The sequence below is a fragment of the Sus scrofa genome, chromosome 10 (genome assembly GCF_054392235.1).
Source record: "Sus scrofa isolate SSC_HxYL_T2T_F1_AM1 chromosome 10, Sscrofa_HxYL_maternal_Yorkshire_Landrace_v2.0, whole genome shotgun sequence".
Classification (NCBI taxonomy): domain Eukaryota; kingdom Metazoa; phylum Chordata; class Mammalia; order Artiodactyla; family Suidae; genus Sus; species Sus scrofa.
The window spans coordinates 68,873,976-68,892,736 of NC_139392.1; the positions used below are offsets into that span (position 1 = coordinate 68,873,976).

Below are 18,761 nucleotides of genomic sequence, written 5' to 3' on the forward strand. Positions count from 1 at the left end.
CCCACTTGGCATACTTTATTATTTTAGTTTAAGTAGATGCTTTGGAGGAAGACGGGGAAAGGAATATTAGAGATTTTCAGACACTTAGCAAATACTAGTGTTTCACCCACAAGTACTCTTAACACTTTACCAGGAATTCTTAAACCGTCATTTTGCTGATGGCAGATATAAAATGAGGATTCTCATCATGTACATGGAGTACAGACTTGTGGTTGCCAAGCGGGAGGGGGAGGGAGTGGGAATCGGGGGTCAATAGATGCAAACGATTGCCTTTAGAATGGATAAGCAATGAAATCCTGCTGTATAGCACTGGGAACTATATCTAGTCACTTATGATGGGACATGATAATGTGAGAAAAAAGAATGTATATAGGTATGTGTGACTGGGTCACCTTGCTGTACAGCAGAAAATTGACAGGACACTGTAAACCAGCTATAATAGAGAAAAATAAAAATCATGAAAAATAAGTAAAATGATTCTCCAGCAGAAATTAATCTCATCATTATCTACTTTAGACAGTGTTTTTTATGAACTAAAGAGGTTTGTGCATATTTTAATGATTTTTCACATAATGATCATCTTTAAGTAGTAATATAAAAGTTAATGAGTAAAGAAAACCCACTGAATAAATCCACCCAGTAATCCAAGGCACTTAAAGAAAACGCATGCTTTAATGTAAGCACAGATTTTACTTGATTAGTGCTCTGTTTCTCAATTCAGTTATCAAACGTAGGGGAAATCTAAATCAGGGTTTGTGACTGATGTATTCAGTGGGATTTGATTGGGGTGCAGATAACTACACAGTGTTTGAATATAACTTTATGTATGAGTCCTCTGATCATGGTTATGATATATGCTCTGAAAGCTGTTTCTAACTTCTTTCATATGTGCACAGGTTCTTAGTAAACTAGTATAATAAATAAAATGTACCTAAATAGATAAAGCGTATTTTCTGCTTGCCTAAATAATGCGCATATTTACTCTGCTCTTATTTGTGTAGACTGCAGTCAGCTCACTACAAACATCTCAGTGGTAGAGATGGAGAACAGACCTCTAAAATGTTTGTTAGTGCCATGCTCACCATTTATTACTATTTACCAGTAGTTGGAATAATAAGTAGAATGGAAAAAGAAGTATAGTGCTTTAGGTGCTGGCTCTGGGCATGGTGCAGTTTGGTCCGGTCTGCTTGCCGGCTCTGTGGGACTCTGCCTGCTTAGATGAGCCAGGACGTAGTAGAGAGCAGATTTTAGAGCCACTCAGACCTGCATTCACATTCCACCTCATAGATGTGTGTCCTTGGGCAGATTGTTTAACCTCTTAAATCCTCATGTTGAGGTGTTTTTTTAATTTATAAAAAGGTAGTTATGAAGGTTAAAGGAAACGAGTTGATAAAGCACATAGCCCAGTGCCTAGCACACAGCACTGTGTGCTTTGAGAAAGAAGTGAGAAAAGGAATCCTACTGTCTGTGGGTAGAGCGCCTCTCCTAAAAAATATGCTAAAATCGTAGGACACTTATAGTTCTAACTTATCTATGGCTCCAGAAGTATATACACATCCTCACTTATTTTGCTTCTCTAAAGTATCCTTATGAGTTTTGGGAGTTCCTGTTGTGGCACAACAGAAACAAATCCGACTAGGAACCATGAGGTTGCGGGTTTGATCCTTGGCCTCACTTAGTGGTTAAGGATCTGGCATTGCTGTGAGCTGTAGTGTAGGTCACAGATGTGGCTCAGATCTTATGTGGCTGTGGCTGTGGTGTAGGCTGGCAGCTGTAGCTCCAATTCAACCCCTAACCTGGGAACCTCCGTGTGTTTTAGATATGGTCCTAAAAAGCAGAATAATCATAATAATAATAAAATATCTGTATGAGTTTTGTAAAAACGACCTGCTTAATTTCTTTAAAAAGCTTTACCTTACTAGGACACATTACTATACTTATAAAAGGGGAAAAGTCCAAACCAAATATCTGAAAATTTCCTTTTCAGATTTCTAGAAGTTAAGAAATGTTGATGAGAGGTGGATCTGTTTTAATCCTTTGTTCTTTGATTTCAGCAGGGAAGGAAGGACAAGAAATCCTGGGGCCTGAAGCCCGGGCCGAGGAAGTGGGATGTACAGGTACTCTTGGCTCTCTCGCTCTCACGGTTGCGCTGTCCTAAGTGAGGCCTTTTGTGTCACTGGTTTGTGCATGTGTGAGTCCTAAAGTTAGCCTGGCTCCTCCTCTTTTATCTGGCCCTTCTTCAGTGTTGAAGTAGCTACGCATTTGGGGTACCCTGTTCATATTCCTTAAATATAGCATAAGCTTACTGATTCGTGTAATTCGGCAGATCCTCCATCTACAAGGATGACGCGTATAATCTACCGATAATCCCCCAAATAAATGTTTGAGTGATAAGTTAAACTTCTGTCAAATTTTTCACCATAGTTAGAGATACAGATCTAACTATTTTGAGTTTCATTTTTAGTTACCAAGATCTAGATTGAATTGCCCGTGAGGCAAAAAGCAGAAGAGAAAAGAATAAGAGAATATCATGGTTTATCTATAAACCAGATGAGAATCATGAATATTGGTAAGTGAACATATCACAGCAAAAAGAGGATAAAGGAGTTCCTATTGTGGCTCAGCAGGTTAAGGACCTGACCTTGTCTCTGAGAGGATGCGGGTTCGATCCCTGGTCTTGTTCAGTGGGTTGGGGATCCAGCGTTGCCACAAGCTGGGCATAGTTTGCAGATGTAGCTGGGATCCGGTGTTGCCATTGCTGTAGTATAGGCCTGCAGCTGCAGCTCTGATTCGACCTCCTAGCCTGGGAACCTACCTACAAATGCCACAGGTGCATCTGTAAAAAAGAAAAAAAAAATGTTTCCTTATACAATTTCTGTAATTGAAAAAGGCCAAAATGAAGTTGAATTATAGTAAATAAGGCAGTTTGCTTCTGGGTGACTAAAAGTACATACTCCCTGAGGCTTTAAGGCTATTCCTCTATAATGGATTCAGATCAGATTTAAGAAGCAAAAGAGTTAAGTGCAAACCTTAAATCCAGATCTTATGCATAATAATACCAAGCACTTATTATGTGTCTCATTAGTCAGTTGTAACTCTTAGAATGTAAACTTCAAAAATAAATTCCAAATTATTAAAACAGTTCCTCAAAATAATGTACTTTAAGTACTTTAAGTAGTATAATTGTATTTTGTATATTCAACCATAAGTTAGATATTTCTGTCGTAAGGTTTTAGTTAAATTTTCTATTTTTCTTCTCTTCTTTGGTTTAACATTTATAGTTTTTTTTCTTTGCAGTACATTTTCAACATATTCCACAGAGTTTTATAAACTATCTTCTATTGTGTAAGATGAGTGTGTTTCTTTTTTGCTTTGCTCTTTTTTTTTTTTCTTTTTTTTTTTTTTTTTTTCAGGGCTGCACCTGCAGCCTATAGAAATTCCCAGGCTAGGGGGTTGAATTGCAGCCATTGGCCTACACCACAGCACAGCAACGGCAGTATCCGAGCCACATCTGCAACCTACACCACAGCTCACAGCAACACCAGCCGGATCCATAACCCACTGAGCAGGGCCAGGGATCGAACCCACGTCCTCATGGATACCAGTTCAGTTCATTAACCACTGAGCCACAGTGGGAACTCCAAGATGAGTGTGTTTTATAGTAATGTGTCAAAAATAGATTTTCATCTATACTGTAGGCATCAGCTCTCTCATACTTATCAGTTCTGTAAAACAAAGAATGAATCTTGTACTGTTATTGAAGGTACATTCCAAATTAATTAAATAATAATGGAATGTGTGATAATTTATGGTGCCTGCAGCCTAAGATTTTGTATTCTGCCTTTAACATGCTTGTGTTGAACATGCATGAATAATGTATTCAGCTATGCTTGTTATCAAATATTTGTCATGCTAATTCACACAGTATATAAACTATTTAAACTGGAGGTTTGTTATTAGTAAAATAGTGTTAATGAACACAGAATATTGCTGTTTATTACTCTTTATTTCATGTAAGAATTTGATGACTCATATTACCAGAAAAATGTAAGTTCTTCTGTAGATCATTTGCCCTTTTAGGCAAAATGCCATCAAAAGAAACATTTACAGTTTCAGGTTTACAGTATTTTTTTACCTCACAGTTTGCTCTTCACTATGAAAATGAATGAATTCTATCAGTAGGAAGTACTGAGTAATAGCATAATCCCCCCCCCCAAGAAAAATAGTCACATCTGGCTGGTAGAGTAACCGTGTATCAACTAGAGTTGCCCCTGACATGCAGCGTCCCCATCCTCCAGAAGACGAGCCCTGGGTAGTATTTCCCGGTATTTCCCCGGGACGTGGGGAGTTAGGAGCAAACAGACATTTAATAAAGCCCTGATAAGTGCTGTTTTCAGCAATGAGGAGTGGAAATTAGATGTTTAGACTTTGAGTGGTTCAGCTTTAAAGTGATGTTTTGCCTTCGCTTTTGTTACTTCCTCAACTTCTAGGGAATAAAGTGCTGACCGAGTAAACAAAACATGGCGCAAAGGTCACCGTCATTAGTTCAGAACGCTGTCAGACCCTTTCCCTAGCTGCCTTCTCGCTGCACTTCACGCAGCGAGGAGAACGACTGTCTCAGAGAAGTGTTCAGAGGGTGGAAATTTCACCCAGACGTCCTTTGTTCCTTCTAAGCATCCCTTTTTTGTTTATATAGCTAATCCTTGCATAAAGTTTCAAAACTGGAGAATAAAATAGGAGGAAGCCTCAGGGTGCCTTATTCTGATGGGAGCAAAATGTTGACAGCACGTGAAAGTGTTTGTCTCTGTCCTTGCTTTCTCTCATTTGTGATTATAACCCTGTAATATGACACTTTGACAAATGATTACAGTTGTAGTCCTATAATTCTGTACTTTGACAATTAGCTCTGTTTCCTCACATCTGAAAGAAAACCAAATTATTGTGTATTTCTGTGTGTTTGCTCATCTCTTTAGTATTTAAACACCTAAGTTTTTCAGTCTCAAGACTAGGAATTTTACTTTTTAACTGACCTGTTCACAACATATGCTTCCCCCAACACTTTAAATGTTATGAGTAAAACTGCAGAATTTTGGTCATAGCTTGAAGTTGGCTTGGTACGTGCAGGTTCATGGAGATGGTGTGCTTTAGTTGGAAAGAGCCAAGAATTTGACACCAGACCCCTAATACTGAATCATCTGCCCTAATTTAATGTTCACCTGGCAAGGCTTCTTTGAGATAAAGAGGTGACGGTGACATATAACACTTAATACATGCCTGGTACAGTACTAACACAAACTGTGCTGATTCATTTGATCCTCATTTAATCCCTGAGAGGTACTGTTATTACCCTCCAGACTTCATATTATACATACTGATTATGTATTGCCTAACAAGTTTCTGATGGATATACAACATTTTTCATTTTAAGTGTAAGTACAGCTGACCCTTGAAAGCACAGGTTTGAACTGAGTACGTCCGTTTACACACAGATTCTTTCCAGTAGTAAATACTGCAGTACTACACGCTGTGGTTGTTAGAGTCTGAGGATGCGGAACCGACACAGAGGGCTGACTGGAAGTTACTTGTGGATTTTTAACTGTGTGGAGGGTCGGTGCCCCCAACCCCCACATTGTTCAAGTCTCAACTGTAGTTAAGTTACAGCCTAATTCCTGTCATATACAAAAGGACATTTTTAACATCACTCTTACATTTGAAATCATACCATTTATTTTATATATGAATACCATTCATTTTTAAATATGAATAAGCTCTTCTTAGAGTCAGAAATGTTACATTATAGTGTTTACTCCTTGAACCCCTATTTCCATTCTACATAGCCTATAGAATTTGATGCAAACATAGTATATAGTTCCTGCTTGAAGGTATTTTTGATCAACTGTCATTTCTTTGCAAGCAAAACATGTATATGAGATGAAATTCAAGTTCTCTTTAGTTTCTAGTAACTATATGGCTCTAAAGATTTTTAAAAGTTTTATGAATTGATTTATCCTATAAATATTAGTACCATACAATTGATCACAACATACACTACAGATTTTAATACATATAGTTGATGCTTGAACAAAGCTGGGGTTGGTCACTGACCCTCCGCCCAGTCAAAATTCACATATAACTTATAGTCAGCCCCTCTCCAATGCAGTTCCTCTGTATACAGGGCCCCACCCTGACCACAGTTCCACATCCATAGACTTAACTACCTGGATCAGGTAGAACTGTAGTATTTACTACTGAAAAAGATCCAGTATAGGAATTCCCACTGTGGCACAACGAGATCAGCAGCATTTCTGCAGCACTGAGACGTAGGTTCACTCTCCAGCCTGGCACAGTGGGTTAAAGGATCCAGCATTGCTGCAGCTGTGGCGTAGGTCTCAACTGCAGCTCAGATCTGATCTCTGGCCCCCAGGAACTACATGTACCATGGGGCAGCCAAAAAAGAAAAAATAATCCTGCATAAGCGGAAATGACATTAAGGAGCTGAAGTATTCTTTAATTAGTTCATATATCAGTAGCTTAATGTTACGTATTCTAGAATAAAAAGTGTTCATTTTTCTGTTTTTTATTTAACACTGAGATAACCTTATTCTCATAAATAAAAAGACAAAATACATTTTTGATATAAATGATTTATTCTTTACATACCTTCAGAATTATATGCAAAGAATTATGGTTATCTATTAATAAAAATACCTTAAATGTCTTGTCAACTGACAGTTCTATTAAATGCTCCTTCAATTTTGTTGAAAGGAAACATTCAGGACAACCTAATTTGCTGAAGGATTTGTTTCCCAGTCAGTAGACTCATTCATTCCCTCATTTCCTGGGACACATACCAAAGGCTTTGCCATTATCGAAGGACTAATAGTACCTGTTTTGGCATTTATTACTTTTTTCTCCCTCACTTAGAGGCACCTTATCTAATACATTCAGTGGTTGGGGATACTGAAGTATTGCCATTTGCAGTACCTTTTTTCAGTACAATTTTTCTATAAAAACCCTTTCATCTTAACACTTGAACAAACTATATATATATTATATATATATATATGTGTGTGTGTGTATATATATCTATATAGATATATAGATATATATATAGATAGATAGTGTTTTTAGGGCCACACCTGTGGCATATGGAAGTTTCCAGGCTAAGGGTCGAATTGGAGCTATAGCTACCCACCTACACCACAGCCACAGCAATGCCAGGTCCTAGCCTCATCTGCGACCTACACCACAGCTCATGGCAATGCTGGATCCTTAACCCACTGAGTGAGGCCAGATGTCAAACCCACGTCGTCACAGATTCTAGTCAGGTTCATTACCATGGAGCCACGACAGGAATTCCTGAACAAACTATATTTTGATCAATACTTTAGAGCTATAAACTTAGTTCATTCAATTTTTTGGAAAATTTGTACCTAATAACCTTACTAACAAATCCAGTTTTCACTGTTATATCAATCAACCAAATCAGACTTTCTGTCATTAAAAAAAATATGTCTTCATTTTTCCAATTAAAATAAATGTTGATATGTATTTTGAGGAATTTTATAAAAGCTTTTTCTGTGAAGAATATATAAATTATAAATAATGAGGAATATATAAAGTATAAATAAATATATGCTTAGATTATTCAGTAATGAGATTAAGATTATTTAGATCTAATCCAACTTTTTTATAAGTTAAAAAAAAACTTTGACTCCAAATGAGTACCCTTACAACCAGTTATTGTATAAATAAGCTTATAACTTACTGAAGTTGCAAGGCTCATGTGTAAAATGCAGACTATGCATTTGAAAAATGTATACCATTTAATACCTCATTCTTTCATCTTCTAGCATATATATATCATTACTGGGCTATAGGAAATATAAACATTTTAAAGGTAGAGACTGTTTAATTGAAATAAATATTTTGTAATATAACTTGCTTAAAATATTTTAAGTATCTTGTCAAATCTGTAAGAAGTCACATAAAATATAAATTTGTTTCCTGAGTTTAGTCTAGTTTAACTTGACTTTGAAGTTAGCTGAAAAGACCTAATGACACAGACTTGTACCGCTTTAGCTGTTCAGAAATGCTTATTGTTCTAGCTAACGACAGAGCCTAGGAATGATGTTTGAGATACTCTGCTTTGTTCTCACCAGGGTCCTGAAGAGCAGTGAATTTTTTAATAATAGTCAGGGAATGAAACAAGTGAGGTCATTAAAGGAAAATTACTCTCCCTCCCTCTGGTCATGTAATAGCTGATCTCAGAACTTCCTAATGAGGGCCAGAATATCCCCATTTCAATTGCCACGCTTTACTCCCATGGAAGTCCATGTAAACAGGAAAGGCTGCCTGCCTAGAGTGCTCTTATGTTGCCCTGCTTGATCAGTAAAGAGGGTTCCCCCTGGTCAGTATTTTGAATTGTTTTCCCCTGGCAACCTGGAGGGTTTACACTGCAAGGCAGGCACCATATTAATGCAATGGAAGGAGGAAAGGATGTGCCTCTCCTTTAAATTAGAGCAAAGGACTGTGAAAAGGGGGTGGCAAGAAGGACCTTCATCATTCTAGGAAGGACCGTGCATGAAAGAGGAGAATCTGGAAATAGAGTCTTTTTAAACCAGCAGGACCAGCTCACCTCTTGGAGTCTTCACTCCTGGATCCAATAACCCCGTTTATTTACCACTGGCATCAGTACAGTTGGCCATGAACAGTACAGGGTTTAGGGGCGCCTAACCCTCCCTGCAGTGGAAAATCTGTGTATCATTTATAGTCGCCCCCCCCCATGCAAAGTTCCTCTGCATCCACAGTTCCACATCCACAGATTCAACCAACCACAAATCTGCAGGACTGCAGTATTTACTGTTAGAAAAAATCCAGGATAAGTGGACTCTCATGGTTCAAACTTATGTTGTTCAGGACTCGGCTGTATATAGCAGATAGTAAACAATTGATAGCTATTGGCCGTATTTAAAAGGAAGAAAAAATGATGAGTCACCACTATTACTATGCCATTGGCCCTGAGGTTTTTAACAGCAGCCACTCTGAGGACTTCGGTTCCTACCACTGTGCAAGATGATTTTAATAACCATTGAACAAAAAGGTGCCCATACATTACCATTTTAATTTGGCCCAGTTCAGTCCGTTGTTTTACAAATGCAGAACTGAGCCCAGTCTGCAGTGTGAAGAGTCAGCCATGAGACACTTGGCGGCCACACTGACCCAGTACAGTTACCAGCGGTATGGAGCAGCAGAGGAAAAGGACCACAAGCCTGCTCTGCAAAACCAGCATGCCCTGGGCTGCCTTCTCAAAGTGAGACCTGCTGTTATCCTCAGAACCTTCTAACTCAGGGAAAGCTGCCTCTCCCTAACCCTGCAGCTACACACTTACTGAGCCAGAACTACAGAAGGAAGAGCCCTGCTTGTATCTGAATATTAGGGAAGATAGGAAGCAATTGTATCAATTTGATATGCTGACTCTTACTAGAAACCTTTCTAATGGTAGGTAACTATTAAAGCTATTTTCTGAGAAATCACATAACTGAACTAAATTTCAGAATGGTTTGTCACTCAGAGAATGGTTCAGATTTCAAGTACAACTCTAAATATGATACGGTAGGCCACCAGGAAGGACTGGGGTTGAGAAATGTTTTTCTCTTTTCCTATATTCCTTGCTTTATCATTGATTCAGACACTAAGGATTTATTTAGCTAGCTTTCTCTGGGTCTTTTTCACCATAAAATGGAATAGAAGTACAACTCTAAAGCTTACAAAGGGATATTGGAAAATGTCAAGACTTTTATAACACTTTAAATTTAGGAAAGCAGACTTCTTAATAGATTACATAGAATGAGTGAGTTTTGTTTCTAACGTTCAGTAAATATTTCCTGCAAATTCTGGAACAATCTTGAATAATTCTCTCAAGACAAACAATTTCTTATTTAGGAAAACTATGTAACAACTTAGTGAAATTGCTTTTTATAAAATATTCTTTTCTTTTAGTAAAAGATGACGAATGCGACTCAGATGCAGAAAATGAACAAAACCATGATCCTAATGTTGAAGAGTTTCTGCAACAACAAGATACGGCTGTCATCTACCCTGAGGCACCTGAAGAGGACCAGAGGCAGGGCACGCCAGAGGCCAGCGGGCACGATGAAAATGGTAAGTGGAGCTTCATGACCACCCTGTTTTCATCTCTAAAGGATTATTGCTTCCATTACTCTATGTGGAAACCCACTCTACTGTAGGGAAGATTTTTGAAAGCCAGAATTTACTGGAGGTGGCTGCAGTGAGGACTCTTTAATCAATGGAACACTGTCCATGGTAACAGCGTAGTGTTATGTTAGTGGCATATCGTGGATCTAGTGTAATGCTGCTGCATGTGGAAATGCTTAGCACAGTGCCTGGCCATTGATTTCCATTCACTGCCATGGCAGCAAGTACTAGAAATGGAACTAGGATGATCCCTACTCCCCCTGGATTCTTCTCTACTGTTCTAGCAAGAAAAACATGGTTGTCTTGTTCAAAACATACTCATTTGGAGGCAAGTGGTTTTTCTGTATCTACTTGATGGTCCTCTCTGTTATGAACAGCCAGTGTATAAAGAGTGGTAAAATGCAATAATAGTGTGTTAATGCTCTCTTGAAAAGAACTAAGCTGTCATTCTGCCTTCTGTACACTAGAAACAGGTGAAAATAGCATGCAGGTATTTGTGTGAGAAATTTTACACAGTATATATTACCAAGAACTAGGAAGTTAACATGGAATGTTTGAGGATACTTGAAATATTAAGATCCTATATCTGGTTTGGTTTCTCTAGGGTTCTCAGTTTAATGGAAAGATTTAGCTTAATATTCAAATAATCAACTTGTTTAAAGACTTTTTTCAGAGCAGTTTTAGGTTTATAACAAAATTGTACAGAGGTACAAAAATTTCCTGTATACTCGCTGTCGCTATGCATGCATAGCCTCCCCCGTTATCAACATAACTCACCTGAATGGTACTTTTTTCTTTTTTTTACCAAGGATGAACCTACATTGATACATCAGAATCACCCCCAAGTCCATAGTTTATTTTGGGGTCCAGTTTTGGTGTTGTATGCTCTGTGGGTTTGGACAAATGTATAATGACATGTGTCCATCACTATAGTATCAGAGTATTTTCACTGCCCTAAAAACCCTCTATGCTCTTAACATTCATCTTTCCTTCCCTCCCCCTCACAACCACTGATGTTTTTATATCTCCATAGTTTTACCTTTTCCAGAATGTCTTAGCGTTGGAATCATACAACATACAGCCTTTTCAAATAGGCTTCTTTCATGTAGTATTATGCATTTAAGTTTCCTCCATGTCTTTTCATGGATTGATAACTCACTTCTTCTAAATGCTGAATAATACTCCATTGTCAGGATGCAGCACATGTTATTTATCCATTCACCTACTGAAGGACACCTTGGTTGCTTCCAAGTTTTGACAGTTATGAATAAAGCTGCTTAAATATTCATGTACAGATTTTTGCCTGGACGTAAGTTTTCAGCTCCTTTAGGTAAATACTAAGCACAGTTTCTGGATCACATGGTAAAAGTATGTTTAGTTCTAGAAGAAGCTTTCAAACTGTCTTCCAGAGCAGCTGTACCACTATGCATCCCCACCAGCAGTGAATGAGAGTTCCCATTGTTCCACATCTTCACCCACATTGTATGTTGTCAGTGTTGCAGATTTGGGGCATTCTAAGTAGGATGTAGTAGTATCCTGTGGTTTTAATTTGCGTTTTCCCTAACGAAATATTATGTGCAGCATCTTTTTATACTTATTTGCCATCTATATATCTCCTTTGGTCAAAGTCTTTAGACCATTTTTAATTGAATTATTTGGTTTCTTACTGTTGAGTTTTAAGAATTCTCTGTACATTTTGGATAAAAGTCCTTTGTCAGATGTGTCATTTGCAAATATTTTTTTCAGTCTATGACTTATCTTCTAATCCTCTTGTTATTGTCTTTCACAGAACAGAACATTTTCATTTAATCAAGTCACTTATTTAATGAAGTCATTTCATTTAATGAAACTTATCAGTTATTTCTTTCATAGCTCATGCTTTTGGTATCTAAACAGGCATTGCCATACCCAAAGTGATACAGGTTTTCTGACTTATTTTCTGAGTCTTATTATAATTTTTGCATTTTACATTTAGCTTAGTCTGTGACCCATTCTGAGTTGATTTTTGTGAAGTGTGTAAGATCTGCGTTTACATGCGCTTCTTGTATGTGGATGTCCAGTTGTCCCATTTCAGCTTGTTGAAAAGACTATCTTTGCTCCATTGTATTGCCTTTGTTCTTTGTCAAAGATAAGTTGACTGTGTTTGTGGGGATCTATTTCTGAGCTCGCTGTTTTATTCCATTGATCAATGTGTCTACTCTCATGCCAGCACCACACTGTCTTGATTACTTCAGCTTTATAGTAAGCCTTGAAGCTGGGTAGTGTCAGTCCTCCAGCATTACATTTCACCTTGAACACTGTGTTACCTCTTCTGGGTCTCTTGCCTCTCCACATAAACTTTAAAATGTTTGTTAATATCCATCAGGTAACTTGATTGGGATTGACATTGACTCTGTAAGATCAAGTTGGGAAGAACGAATATCTTGACAATATTGAGTCTTCTTATCCATGAACATGGAATATCTATTTAGTTCTTGATTTCATTCATCAGAGTTTTGTGGTTTTCCTCAAATAAATCATATACATATTTTATTAAATTTATGCATAAGTATTTCAAAAATTTGGTGCTAATGTAAATAGTATTGTATCAATCAGTTTGAAAAATCTTGAAGGACATTGGAAGGATGGTACAAAAAACAAAACAGATTCCATTACAAAGAGTTAACTGTACCTTCCTTAAATTAGGAATCAGCTATGAAAACGAGCAGAAAGGGAAGTTTCACTCCAGAATAGATAGAATTTCTGTAACTAATTTAGTAGTGACAAAGGAAAAAGAAGTAGGATACTCTAGAATTGTTTCCTCTAGTGCAATGAAAGGACGCATTTCCTTTTTTTTTTTTTTTTTTTTTTGCCATGCCCATGGCATGCAGAAGTTCACAGGCCAGGGATTGAACCCACGCCACAGTGGTGACAACACTGAATCCTTAACCGCTAGGCTGCCAGGAAACTCCCTAAGACATTTCTGAAGTCTGTAGGGAATCGACCCATCACCCCAGGGACATTGCATTTGAGCTTAATGATTGGTGTTCTGTTGATCTATTTGCATATTTATAGAGTCCATAGTTATTGGCATGGTAATCCTGAAGGGCCTTACTTTTCTACTTTTGTTTCTTGTTTTTCTTTCTCTTAAAGAAAATGCATTACCATTTCACCTGAAGAAGGAGTAAGTTACAATAAATGTTAAAGGGAAGCAGAAAATTTTTAAATACACATGTGTATATATCTGTAAATTTTATGTAACAAAGAGGTTTTCAAAAAGCCTCAGTGAGAGAAAATGACAAAGAAATGTTCCATTGCATAGATCAGATAAGGTTAAACTTTGTAAAGTCCATTGTTGCAAATCAATACAGTAAAATTCCATAAAAATCTGGGCCCCCAACTGTTCTGAATTAGTAAAACATTTGAATTATACACTATATCTTTAATTCAGGTATTCATTATTTTCAGGTATATAGTATAACTTAACTGCTAATACTATATTTCACAGTAGATATTCTCTCACACCAGCAACATCTGTTTCCATATAAAAAGCGATTATCTTCAGATATGCTTAAATTTTTAATGTTTTAATAGATTAAACATGCTATCCTGCACTACTAAAGTTGTAAAGAGGGAAACTTAACCAGGTTGATTTATCACAAATTTTGGTTCATTGGCAAAAAAATCAAGGAGGTTTTTCATGGGTTTTATATTCTGCCTACTAAAGGAAGCTTAAAATACAGAAATTTAAAATGATTTTTATTCATTTTTTAAAGTTTTATTTAAATATGGTTGATTTACAATGCTGTGATAATTTCTGATACACAACAAAATTATTCAGTTATAGATATATACACATCCATTTTCTTTGAGATTCTTCTCCCATCTAGATTATCACAGAATATTGGGTAGAGGTCTCTGTGCTCTACAGCAGGTACCCGTATACCTCAGTGTGCATATGCCAATCCCAAACCCCAGTCCATCCCTCCCTCCCCACCTGTCCCCTTTGGTAACCATAAGTTTGTTTTCAAAGTCTATGAGTCTGCTTCTGTTCCGCAAATAAGTTCATTTGTATGTTTTTTTAGATTCCACATATAAGTGGTATCATACGATATTTGTCTTTCACTGTCTAACTTCACTTAGTAAGAGAATCTCCAGGTCCATCCATATTACTGCAAATGGCATTCTCTCATTCTTTTTTTTTTGGTGGAGTAGTATTCCATTGTATATATGTTCCACATCTTCTTTATCTGTTCATCTGTCAGTGGACATTTAGGTTGCTTCCATGTCTTGGCTGTTGTCACTAGTGCTGCTAAGAACATTGGGGTGCATGTATCCTTGTGAATTACGGTTTTCTCTGGATAGATGCCCAGGAGTGAGATTTCTGGATCATATGGTAGTTCTTATGTTTTTTTAAATAAGTATATTCATGGTCACATATCTATAGATTATAATTTAGGAGTTCCCACTGTGGTGCAGTGGGCTAAGAATGAGAGAGGGAGAGGGAGGGAGAGAAAGAGAGGAATGAAGGAAGGAATTAGAGTTCAAAAAATGGTCAGACATAGGTTGGATTTTATTTTTTTTTAAGTACTATTGAATAGCTGCCGTAAGTTTATTAGAGGAATTCTAAAAGGAAACGTTTTTCTCTTACATGACAAGTCTTCATTGCTGAAAAGTGAATTTTTAAAAAACAATCCAATGTTTTTCAAAACAAGAAAAAGGTTTAACTTTTAAACCTATTCATTCTATAACTTACTTATGTTAAATATTTAGATTTACTTTTATTTTATGCCCTTGGCCTAAAAGAATAAATTCATCTCTCATATGTGTGAGAACACTCAATGGATACTGATATATGAAAATAAGTTGCTGTTAAAATATGAGGAGCTTATCATTTTACAGAATTATTAGTGTTTTGTTTATTTATTAGAAGGATTAATCCTGAGGGCAAAGAAGAAAATAGGACATAATGCAGGCAGACGGCTTTACAACACAGGAGCACAAGCAGCTTGAATAATGGAAATCACACTGTGACTGGTGTGGATAACCAGGGACCCATAATGATGGAGTGACTTCCTGCTGTTGAAACCAGCTGAGATCAATAGGACAGGCAGGTTAGCCTGGCCACGAGAATGCCCCAAATGTTGATTTCCTACTTGCCTGTACAAACAGGAAATTGATACCAGACCAAACATAGCATTTCTTCCCCAAAATTTCCTCCCGTGGCTACCCTGTTCCCCAAAGAAGTCGTCATGTTAGTGATCACCATCAGAAAACTCTCTGGCTCCAGTTGCCATGCTAGCTAATCACAGAAGATACCATCATAAACCTTGGTCCTGGGTGTTTGATTTTATTCATATATTTGATACATATTTCACTGTATTCAGCTACGTAGAATCGTGTGCTCAGCCTGTTATTTGCAGGCTGGTCCTTGAGCACGACAGTGAACTTATATGGGCTTGAACGTGTAACTGTTCACGGTAGCATGTGTTTATAGATGCGTCAGATTTGTTTCTGCTGAACCATGATGGGAACTCCAGTAGCACATGTTTATGAAGCATTTGGAGACTGTTATGAAATTTTCTCTAGTGGCCTAGTTTTCCATAAGAAATTCAAAATGAAGGTAAAGACGATATTTACAATAAGGTGTCACTTAGGACTTATTTCTTTAGAGAAATGTATCAAATATGGAAATCTACTCTTAGTTAAATAATATTAATGGGCAAAGTAGTATTACATTTTAGGACTGGCAGGCCTAGATGGTTCCATATATAAAAATATATATAGTTCATTTTGTGAACTACAATTTATCCACAATGCCCTTATTTTCTGAATGCCATCCTAATAGTCATCCATATAAAACTATACAGAAAATGCATCAGTGTGTTTCAGGAAGGGAAGGAGCATGAAGAATCATGCAGGGCACATCTTAATGGGCCAGGCCTGGATCTGTCTCCCTCTCCTGACCCCACCCCACAGAACACATTCTTTTGCTCTGAACTTGGTCTTCTGTCCACAGCTAACTGCAAGGGAGTCTTAGAAACACAGTCTTACTATGTACTACTTACCCTCTGATGACAGTAACTGGAGTGTCCTTTCTAAGTTTCAAAGAGTGAACATGCAATAAATAATGATACTGTTGTTAACTCTATAGAAAGATTGTTACAGTGTACAAATCCCTTTCCTATACATGCATTTACAAATGTGACCTACATTCTGATTTTACTTTTGTTTTCTTTGTCTAATTAATCACACAAAAGAAGGGAAGAATTACGTTTCAGTGGAAAAGACATGAGACTTGAAAGTCAGACAGCACACATTTGTCCCTGACTTCATCATATGATAGCTGTGTGATTTGAAAGTTATTTAACCTCTCCTGAGCCTCCTATTTTCTCTTCATAAAATAGAGAGGCACATTAGCATTTTGTATTGAGTATCAAATACAAAGCATACTGTCTGGCACCAGCATAGGGACTCAGTGGTAGCTTTGGCAATATTTTTTGAATGTTTTCAATCAAAAATACATGGCCTTTCTTTTACAGGGACGCCAGATGCATTTTCCCAGTTACTCACCTGCCCTTATTGTGACAGAGGATATAAGCGCTTTACCTCTTTGAAAGAACACATTAAATATCGCCACGAGAAGAACGAAGATAACTTCAGCTGCTCCCTGTGCAGTTACACCTTTGCATACAGAACCCAACTTGAACGTCACATGACCTCCCATAAATCAGGAAGAGATCAGGTAGGTGAAAGGACTCAGGGTTCACTGACTTGCCAAGCTGGGAATTCACTTCTCCCTAGAAGGCAAGGGCTTTAATCTACTTCACAATTAAAGAGGGGTACTGGAGTGTCTTGTCTGCAGCCTTCTAAAAGTGAAAGTGATTATTTATTTGGATTATCTGGTTATTTCTCAGTTAAAAAGCAGCATATGAACACTATTTTAGAGGTAACTGAGTTTTTTTCTTTTTCAGATAAAGTCTCTTTCAGCTTGATTCAATAATTGTGCTTATACCAAAACAAATATATAACCAGGAGGCCTAAGAGTAATTTAGGTTATGAGGCAGCAAACGGAGGGCAGAATGTCTGCCTTTCTGGTCTTTGAAAATCATACTGTGACCTAAAGATAAGCATTTCCATGTCTTATTAATTTATTCATTCACCAAATATTTGGGTTTGGATTCTGTGTCAGGCACAAGAATGGAAAAGATGAGTGAAGCCCCTGACAGTAGAGGACGTGTTTTAGTAAGTGTTAGATAACAGGTAAGCTAGAAAAACAGGTAGAATGAAGAAAAATACAGCAGAGTAAGGGGATAGAGAGTGACGTGACGTGGTGCAGGATGGACTGATAAGGGAGTGAGGGAAAGAGAGGGCCCAAGGATGATTCCAAAGTTCAGGACCTAAGCAATGATCAAGAAAATGAGGGTGTTATTCACAAAGGGAAGAAACACTGGAGGAGGAGCCAGTTTTCAGGAGGGAAAAGAGAAGTTCAGTGCTTGTCGCGTGAGCAGTTGCCTGTGGCTTTCCAGTGGGGATCATCTAGGATGCAGCTGAGGAGGGAACAGTCTGGGGAGCTCGTTTGGGGACTGTCACCATATATTTGGGTTCAAAGCCATGGGTTTGGGGGAAGGGGAGCCAGATGGATGGTAAGCACTCGTTCGCTTTCCTTCCTGTCGGAAGGACAGAGGAAAAGTCCAGCCAAGGAGAACATGAAGCAAGCGCAGGTTGAGTTAAGCCTCTGAAACGTGGGTAGAATCTTACCAGTCACAGTTAAGGGGAAACAAGGCCAAGAAATAAGGGACAGTATAAAGGAGAGCAAGGGGATGAAGAGTAGCATGTGTGAGACTCACTTACTCACTGCGGCGTGGACTCCTCATAGAGATTTGGTGAGGGGTAAGCCTGGGAGGCCAGCGCTGTCACCCTGGAATCCACAGGCTCAGAGTCTAGGCTCAGCGGTTAATGAGAATCCTCTAGAAATTTATCAGCAGAATTTATTGAATAATTCAATGTAGGCAGTGCTTTTGTAAAATTAAAAAGGGTGCAGAATATATCTGAGATATATAAAATATATAAAAATATTGGATTTGATAAACCAGACAGAAAGTTACTATAATCCATATTTGGCTGAAAAGATAGTAGTATTTTTTTTGTCTTTTTGCTATTTCTTGGGCCGCTCCCACGGCATATGGAGGTTCCCAGGCTAGGGGTTGAATCGGAGCTGTAGCCACCAGCCTACGCCAGAGCCACAGCAACACAGGATCCGAGCCGTGTCTGCAACCTACACCACAGCTTAGGGCAACGCCGGATCGTTAACCCACTGAGCAAGGGCAGGGATTGAACCCGCAACCTCATGGTTCCTAGTCAGATTCGCCAACCACTGCGCCACGACGGGAACTCCCTATTTTTTTTTAAATAGGGAGTTTCAGATTAAGGTTCATTTTGGAAATAGCAAACATATTAGAGACAGGATAAAGTCCTGGAAAAGCCCAGCCCTTTTTTTTTTTTTTTTTTTCTGTTTAGTTACCATGCCTTAGAAAGATGACTGAATGTTCTGGACCTTAGTT

General features: G+C 37.9%; 1 protein-coding gene across 41 annotated transcripts in view; it reads left to right on the top strand.

The window, feature by feature from the left end:
• ZEB1 (zinc finger E-box binding homeobox 1) overlaps positions 1-18,761 on the top strand; it is a 203,367-nt gene that overhangs the window by 162,933 nt on the left and 21,673 nt on the right. For 24 of the 41 annotated variants that reach the window (XM_084980057.1, XM_084980070.1, XM_084980056.1 and 21 more), the window contains 3 exons: positions 2,055-2,117; positions 10,003-10,164; positions 16,740-16,942. In XM_084980057.1, the coding sequence (XP_084836183.1) occupies positions 16,913-16,942 (30 nt within the window). In that variant the 5' untranslated portion in view covers positions 2,055-2,117; positions 10,003-10,164; positions 16,740-16,912. The remainder of the gene's footprint in view (positions 1-2,054; positions 2,118-10,002; positions 10,165-16,739; positions 16,943-18,761) is intronic. The other 17 variants (XM_084980076.1, XM_084980085.1, XM_084980078.1 and 14 more) reach the window with 1 other exon arrangement.